Source organism: Arachis hypogaea, chromosome 4 (genome assembly GCF_003086295.3).
Source record: "Arachis hypogaea cultivar Tifrunner chromosome 4, arahy.Tifrunner.gnm2.J5K5, whole genome shotgun sequence".
Classification (NCBI taxonomy): Eukaryota; Viridiplantae; Streptophyta; class Magnoliopsida; order Fabales; family Fabaceae; genus Arachis; species Arachis hypogaea.
Window position 1 is genome coordinate 33,474,889 of NC_092039.1, and position 8,705 is coordinate 33,483,593.

At 35.9% G+C, this 8,705-nt stretch overlaps 1 protein-coding gene across 1 annotated transcript; it reads right to left on the bottom strand.

Annotated features, from left to right (window-relative positions):
• Positions 1-1,646: 1,646 nt before the first annotated feature.
• Positions 1,647-6,660, bottom strand: LOC112796636 (RGS1-HXK1-interacting protein 1). Its single transcript, XM_025839188.3, has 8 exons — positions 6,247-6,660; positions 4,555-4,621; positions 4,285-4,362; positions 3,037-3,089; positions 2,730-2,866; positions 2,579-2,643; positions 2,014-2,072; positions 1,647-1,909 (listed from the first exon to the last, which is right to left on the bottom strand). The coding sequence occupies exons 1-8, from the start codon at positions 6,436-6,438 to the stop codon at positions 1,820-1,822; spliced, it is 741 nt and encodes a 246-aa protein (XP_025694973.1). The 5' UTR covers positions 6,439-6,660; the 3' UTR covers positions 1,647-1,819.
• Positions 6,661-8,705: the final 2,045 nt, after the last annotated feature.

The window sequence follows — 8,705 nt, forward strand, 5'->3', positions numbered from 1 at the left end:
CAATATGTCCTCCATTTCAAATGAATCCATTTCGCGATCGACTTGAGGAGAGGACGGTGGTGTTGCGCGTAAACTTTGCCGCGAAAAGCAAAGGTATTACGTAGCAACGGAGATGCGTTCCTTGCGGGCTGGGTTTCGGGAAGGATGGTCGTGCGATCGATGGCACCTTTGGGATCGCAATGAACGGAGTGGCTGGGTGATATTCGGCCGGCAACGATTGGTAGGATGAACTGTGCGACGAGTGATGCTATAGAGGGAGATGTCAAAAGAGATGAAGAAGGTGTATGTATTAGTTAATTTTTTTTTTTTTGTTAAATACAATTTTGGTCCCTAACGTAGAGGCCGGAAATTTATTTTGTTCCTGGCCTTTTTTTGCTACAAAATGGTCCCGAAAGTTTTAATTTGTTTTAAAATCGTCCTTCGAACGAAAATACCCTTCTCCATTCTTCCCCAAATCAACCAAAAGCGAAGCTGAACCCAAAAGCTGAAGCAGAACTTTGCAGAAGTATAATAGAAGCAGAAGCAGAAACAACACTAATGAACTCAAAACTCAAAAAATCATTATCATCATCAAAACTCAGAAAATCATCATCTGAACTCAAAAGAACAACAACAAAAGCAGCTAGAAGCAGAAGAACAACAATAACAAAAGAACAACAAGAACCCAAAACTCAGAAAATCATCATCATCATCAAAACTCAGAACCTAAAACTCAGAAAAACAAAAACCCATAACTCAGAACTTAGAAAAATCAATCGATAATGGAATCAGAAGAAGAACAACAACAATAGAACAGAAACCAGATTGATAATCAGAAGCAGAAGCAGCAGAACCAGAAGAAACCAGAAACCAGCGAGAAACAGCGACGACCGGCGGCCGAGCGAGGAGGAGGAGCAAAAACGGTGAGCGGTGCGACACATCCACCCTCGTGGATCTGCTGGCGTCGACGTCGAGCCAGGAAAAGGAGCAGCGGCGAGATCTGGCGGTGAGATCCAGCGGAGACGAGGAGGAGCAACGATGGCGGCGGCGAAGAGCGGCGGTAACAGCGAAGAACGGTGGCGGCGGCAAGGACCCTTCTCCTTCCCCCTCTTCTTCCCGAAACACCCCCCCTTCCTCCCTCTTCTCCCTTCACGTTCCCTTCCCCCTTTCCGCTTTACGCTTTTTCTTTCCTTTTTTTATTTTTTTTAGTTAGGAGTAAAATGGTAATAAATATAAAAAAATTTGATAAAAATGACGATTTTAAAACAAACTAAAATCTTTGAAATTATTTTGTAGCAAAAAAAAAGGCCGAAAACGAAATATATTTTCGGCCTCTACGTTAGAGACCCAAATCGTACTTAACCTTTATTTTTTCCAATACGTGTTTTGAAGGTGTAAGTGTGGAAAAAAGGTTTAATAACCATAGTTGTTTTTTAATATTTGTTTTTTAAATTTAATTGGCGTAGTCAGCTTAAGTTGGCTTCAAAACTAGTTGTCTCCCTATACTTGTTCATTTAGAAAACATCATTTCTGTTTTAACCCCATATTCTCAAAATGCCACATGATCCTCATTTTTGGGGATTTCACCCCCATTAACCAACCATTTTAAAAAATTTTAACCTCATTCTTGCTATCAAATAACGATCGGACACAACTTTTGCCACGTCTTTGATTCCCACAGAACTTGTAAATTATTTTAAGAAAAACCAGTGTCCAATAGAAGTATCTGCATTATTCGTAGAGCAATCTGCCCCCATCAACAGCAGCTTTGGTTCAAGAAAATTGGGACAAACAGGGATGGCTGTGCACCGAAGTAAGGTCCTAAACACGCTTATTGAATTCATATAGCTACCCCTAACTCGGAGATTTTCATGATCCGTTTATCCACAGCAAATTTCTGCTTCTTCAAACTTGAAGCTAGAGAGGCAACCTAAACACCGGTTTGTGACAGAGCAAAAAGAACAGTAATTAGGTAAAAAACTTGACTACGCATCGTTCTGGGAAAGCAGGAAAAGACAAGTTCAAGTGTCTTGCCTCAGCTCGAAGCGCAAGAGCTTCACGGGTGGGTATCTCCCGTAGCCTGTCCATCAAATCTACAGTATGATACAATCATACAAGACGATTAATTCCAATCAGTGAATCACAGATAACCAAACCAAAGGGGGGAAGAACGAAAGAACAAATGTGTTACCTTTGTAAAAATGTTGATAAAATTATGACTACTCTAACATTGCGAAGAAGAAAAGGAATTAATTATGCACTAAGCTTTTGGTACTCGAAGAAGAAAAGGAATTAATTATGCACTAAGCTTTTGGTACTCGTCTAAGACATACGAGATGGAGATAGTGAAAAAGTATCTATCTCTTTTGTATCAGGATAGTTAACCAGACATTGTCATCAGATAGAAATCATGTAATGTCTGTCATTATGGGTTAGTTATATGAAAATACGCTATATTAACAATTTCCATGAATTTCATTAGTTGATATGAAATAATTTTATATTGATAGTGTACAAAAACTATTTCCAAAATGATAGAAAATGCAATTTTCCTTTGGCAGTAAATATTTTATCAGTAGTTAATAAAAAGCTAGCTTACCATTAGCTCGTGCTTCAACTTTGTATAATGATTTTGCCAGCTGTTGATATTGGGTTCCAGCACTCCTATACAATATTGGAATCAAACTAATCAGGCATACTTCAGATAACTAAATAACTAGACATTCTTTACCCTTAGGGTTAATACATACATTAGCTCAGTACGCCCATATTTCATATCCCTCTCAGCGAGAGCTGCCCTTTCAAGCAATTTTTTGCTCTCCTTCTTCATAAAATCTACTGAAATGTTCAAGTCCCTCACACCCTTTTCAACAGTAGCATACCGCGCCTTCACAGGCATTCATGTAACAAGGTGGGAAAAGAAAACTAATTACCGCTGGAGAGATAATTGAAACTTTTTACCCAACCATGTAAGATTGAATAGAAATTCGCAGATATCAAAGATAAAAAAAATGCAAGTAGATCAAGGAGGCAAGTAGAATGTTCATCTGAAAGTACCTCCTCACTCTGAAATCGACCCAGTGTATTACGGTACAAAAACCTTCTTGGGCCTGCAAAAGAAAATTTAACATTCAAGCTTAATAGTTACAAGATCAGTTTAGATACACAGAAAAACATTAGATGTAACTGACTTGAAACAGAAGAAATATGGTAATACTAAATACTGAAAAGAGTCGGAATGATCACAACTCCAATAAAGATATGCATTAAGACAACCACCAAAATATAACTGAATAAATGGGGTTGGCTACTCTGATTATTAATGCCCCTGGAAACTAACATAAACAAAATTTTGAGCCAAATAATTTGTGCGAGTCTTCTTTAATGTGGGAAGCTCATGCACTATTGCAATGGGCCACCTTTTTATGTATTGTTCTAATCTTCATTATTTGATTAGGCAATCATTTCCATTTGTTGAGTGATGGCATTTATAGGATAGAATAAACATAGATTTCTTAACTTCACCTAGTTAGGCAAATCTTAAGCCTTTCAAGGATCTATATCCATCAGGATAGATATCAAAGATTGATGAAATCTAAACTGCGAGAAGGTCTTACTCTAGATTACCTTCCATGCCTACAAGATCATGGTGGCCTTTCATATTTTCAATGTATTAGGCTCCCAAATGATGCTTGTACTTTAAAGCATAGGACACGAAACAAATTGTCAAGCATCTTCATTCATGAATCACAAGAATGCTTAACGAAGATTGAAGGGAAACCATTATTCTCAAAACAAAATAAAAATAGAAGCAGCAATGTTCCTGAAATAGTTACCTCATCTGTTTCAAAATACAATTATAAAACTTGTAATCTTGTACCACCAACAAGGCTGGCTATAGGATTCATACGATATTGGAGACTCGTAGTTGGGAATCATGTTTAAAATCAAGCCATCAAAATTTAAAGCTCTTTTTTGTTGCACTACTCTCCATTTGATTTACTGTCTTAACCAGGACTTCAACAGTCCTTCTCTACATATGCTCAAACCACTCTAGGCAAGACATACCATCTTCCCACAGATGCTACAACTTCCTCTCTAATGCATTTGTTGCCAATTCTATTTTCACTAGTATTCATCCAACGTAACATCCACAATTAATCTAAAATTCAATTGCTTATCGTAAAGAGTTCCTAAGGTTAATCAAAGCAGCATAAATCTTCACGAGAAAACAATAAGAAAATGTTTGATATTGTCATAAAAGGAAATTTGTATGTGTCTCTGCAAATTATGGGGAAAAAATACCTCGCATAAGAAGAAGGGCAGCAGAAATTGCAAAACCGGCACCTAAGGCTGGATTCTCTCTTGCAACCACCACTCCATCTTCAAAACAGTTAAGATCATAAATCAATGCTCTATATATTATAAAAGACTACTGCAAAACTGAAATAACCCAGCTAATTCTATGGTTAACAACTTGTTTGAGGATTGATACATTTGTTCTCATAACTCACCCGAGAAATAGGTTTCAACAAAAGATTGACAATATTCATTTTTCTATCCATTAATAATCACCTTTAACTTTGTTGAAAAAAGCGTTTTCATAATCTCTGTACTGTGATACTGCATCTGGTAAAAAATCCTGCAAAAAAGAAAATCATATAAAACCTTAATGAGTTTCGGAGCCACCCATATTTTTTTGCAGGATAAAAAAGGATCCCCGCATAATCAGTTATTCCGAAATTCATACAAAATGTGACATGAGAAAGGAAAAAATAAACATTAAAGAAGTAATGGCACTGCAACATAGATAATCATTATGAAAAAATAAAAAAGAAACATAAATCAGCTATGCCATGACAATAATAGATATTCGTTATTGACAAAAGTAGGATAGTAAAAGTAAGGACGTCACAAATCACTTACAAAATAGAGAAACATACTTCAATTATATACAAGTACATCTCAAAATGAAAGGAAAATAGCCTTCACTTTCATCGTTTAAATGAATCAGATTTGGTTGTCGTGATCTTATATATCACTAATTCTTGATGCATTATTCATATTGTCTGAGTAAAAAATCATAATTAATTAGCAGGTTCAAGTGTTCAACAACATGGCATCATATTATTATTAGAGCTTTTCTGGACTGAACCTGATCTCATATGACATAGTGGATAGCATTGTTTTAATTCTACTTATTTTGTTTGGATTAACAATTTTAATTATGTTTATAATAGCATTGCTATAATTTGAAAATTCAACAGATATATAATATAACTAAACTAGTATTTCGTTATGATAACATAACAGTGATAGGTGGTAGTAGTATGCAGTGAGAGTGGTTCCCACTTCCCACAGCAAATGTGATGATAGGAAAAATGATAGAATAGTTCTAGTAAAAGGGCAGCACCAAACCAGGTTTGATCATATAGCAGTGGCAAAGGTGGCACTGTCTCTGAATTTTTATATTAATGGTGAAAGTAGTATAATTTGCTGTAACGCAAGAATGGTAGAGATAACTGAAGTACTTGTGCTGTTGGTGGCTTGGTGCCTGAACTGCTAGAGGTGGCATTATTTGAAGTGGGTGGTAACGGTAGTGAAGATACCACTAGTAACGCTGGCAAAAGCCAGTGGTGGTAGTGGTGTAGCCATGAAGGTGGTGATACCGATGGATAGTCGAGCATAATTTGCCGGTATTGAGGCCTATCGCATGCCAACGTGGGAACAGCTAGGAATCCATGGTCCCATTGACATGTGAGCTTGTATAAGCAGAAATGATCCAAGTCACCCATCTTTTAGACCTCTCAAATAAGAGGACACAGTATTATGACCTTATGAGCCATTTTAACGGAAGAACTAAGGCTCTACAAAGAACCAAGTCGAGATTGACAGAGTAATAAATAGGTTTCAACCCGGCTCATGAACAATGATACATCAAGATCAAAACCAGTCATATCATGGACCCATTCTACTCTGTTACCATAAACTTGGTTAAGAAAATTAATTCCACTTCTGCATCGATTTTGTGAAACATACTCAACAATCATATCTTATCATATGGTAAGGGAAAAAATTGCTAAAGTTAGTACAGTAGTGTGAGAAGTGAAACCCTATTAACATTGTGTAATACTGTGCATTTGCCTTCCAATTCCAAATTCTACTGAACTAGAAATGAAATTCATAAACAAAATCGGAAAAATGAACGTAGCTGCACATCTGAAGTAAGAAAATCATGCGGAGAGATAAGGAGAGAAGTGAGTGAACCTGGAAGGTGCGGATATGGTTGGAAGAGTTGTGGTGGACGGTACGAGCAGATTCAATGGCGGAACGCTGGAGATTCTCAGCGAGGGAGGCCAAAGATGATTGTGCGGATTCCGATGACGGCGGTGGCAGGGGCTGAGGGGAAGCATCTGCGGGTGGAGAAGCTGAAGGCAACGACGAATCTATCTCTGCCATTAATTGTTACTCTTCTATTTTATTCTTGTTTTCTTTTGGATTCTGATCCGCGTTGTGTTGCGGGTTGCACTGCTTTCGTTCCCTGTCTCAGCTTAAACGCCAATTATAAACCAGCAAAGTGAGTAAACTGGCATTAGCCTTCCACTGAAGTTTTAACATTTTCTGTTCACAAAAATATTGTGTGTGACAAAAATAATCAAACTTTTAACATTATTTATAGATAGAAGATAGATTTATTGAAATTAAATTTTTATATAAAATTGTAGTTCATTTATTTTTTGTAGATACAAAATTAGTTTTAATTATTTATAAATAAATTTATAATTTTTTAGATTTGGACCTCACCTAGATAATAATAGAGTACTCCTAAGAAATTCCAATATTTAAATTAGCAAGAATTTTAACAGATTTTAAGTTAGATTGAATTGAAAAAAAATACTTTTCTAATGGGATATTTTATAAAATAGGGAAATAGGACTTAACCATTTTTTGTAGATGATTTATGAAAATCATGGGTGGTTATTTTTTGGCAAGGAGTTAACCAAGCAGTGGAGAGAGTCCTTGGCTTGCTCCCTAAATCAGCTTGGATACGATTTTTTTTTAGTTTCTCAAGGTATTTTTTAGTTTAACAGGCTAAAAATTAATTTATTGCGATACTGAGCTCTATTTAAGGGTTTGTTATTGACTAATGAGTTGCTGCATGTACAAAGCAAAATTTAAACTCCCGATATTTATTTAACCGAATTAGTAAACTAACTATTAGATCAACCCAACTTGATTTTTGAATGATCCAATTTGGGTGGAACAAAATTTTATAGTGGATTTGGTACTATTGGGCCAGTCTAGATAGACCTAATCTTACTTGTATCTTGCATGTCGAAAAAAAGTAATATATATATATATATATATATATATATATATATATATATATATATATATATATATATATGTGAAAAGTATAAAAAGTCAATGAATTTAGTGTACAATAAGAGTAAATTGAAATTAACATCAAATGATAATTAAGTTAATTAATTTTAAACAATTTGAAATTTGAAATTCAAAATAAATAAGGATTTGTAACAGTTACGTACATCGCAAAAACGACCTCCCTTTCTCCCATGTGATGTGACTTCCTTCTTTCCCAGTCTCCTCCTGTTTCACCGGTGCCGCACCACCACCGACAGCAGCCGCCGTCATCTATAGCTCCGATTGACGCCGTCGTGCGCACCACGAACGTCGAGCAGCACCATCGCGTAGTTAGCATCATTTGCGCAACCTTGCAACGCACCAGTTGTGCAACCCCTCCCCCAGAGTTGGTCCAATACCGCCCAGCCAACGCTGCTAATAAATGGTGCGGAGAATGAAGAGCTTTTCTTCAAAGTAGCAGCGCACAAAACTCATGATGGTTGAGGTTGATGCCACATACATAAAACCATTCAACACAAACACCATTGTCATAGCACCCGGTCAGATCACAAATGTTTTTCTAAAAGCCAACCTCAAGACCGACAAATTCTTACTTGCAGTCTCTTCTTTTATGGGCACCCCATCCCCGTTGATAACATAACCGCCATTTCCACTTTACATTATCAAGGTATTTTAGTTTTTAATTTTTATTAATACTACGGAGCAAATTCGCAACCTCGCCTAATCAAAATTGTCGTGGTTGCTCCGTCGTCATATCTCCTCTCCTATCTCCATGCGTCTCCGTCGACTCTCTCTACTCCGCAAATGTGCTGGATCTTCAATTCATTAGGTATGTAGATGGTTATTTTGTTCGATTTAGTTTAAGTATATACAATTAACAAATGATGAATGATCATTTCACTAGATAGCTGGATGGTTATTTTAATAACGACGTGGATGGTTGTTTGATGACGATTCCATAATGGTGATGGAAGAGGGGCTACAGGGGTGGACATGATGGCCGATGAAAAATGTTCTAACGCGGAAGAGGTGAGATGATTGATGAGGGTGGTGTGGCAGACAGTTTGTGGGGAAAGATTTTATTTTTATAAAATATTTAATAATATTGTATTTTTTAGATGAATATTAATAAATTTTTAAAATAAAAAAATAAAAAGTGTAGTGTTTTTAAAAAAATCATTAATTTAATTAGTAAGTTATTTTTAAAATTTAAATTATTAACATAGAATATTATAAATAAAAAATTAATATTTTGTCAGTTAATTAAATATTATCTTTTTACTTCATTTAAAATATTTAAAGATAAATTTAATTTTTAATAGATAGTTAATACTTTACTC

Bases quoted from the DNA above. Each gene is read 5' to 3' on its own strand.
- LOC112796636 (XM_025839188.3), bottom strand. From the start codon at position 6,438: ATGGCAGAGATAGATTCGTCGTTGCCTTCAGCTTCTCCACCCGCAGAT. The intron at 4,363-4,554 runs GTGATTATTAAT...ACTGTTTTGAAG, and splicing joins TTTTTTCAACAAAGTTAAAG to ATGGAGTGGTGGTTGCAAGA. The intron at 2,073-2,578 runs GTAAGCTAGCTT...ATCATACTGTAG, and splicing joins AGTTGAAGCACGAGCTAATG to ATTTGATGGACAGGCTACGG.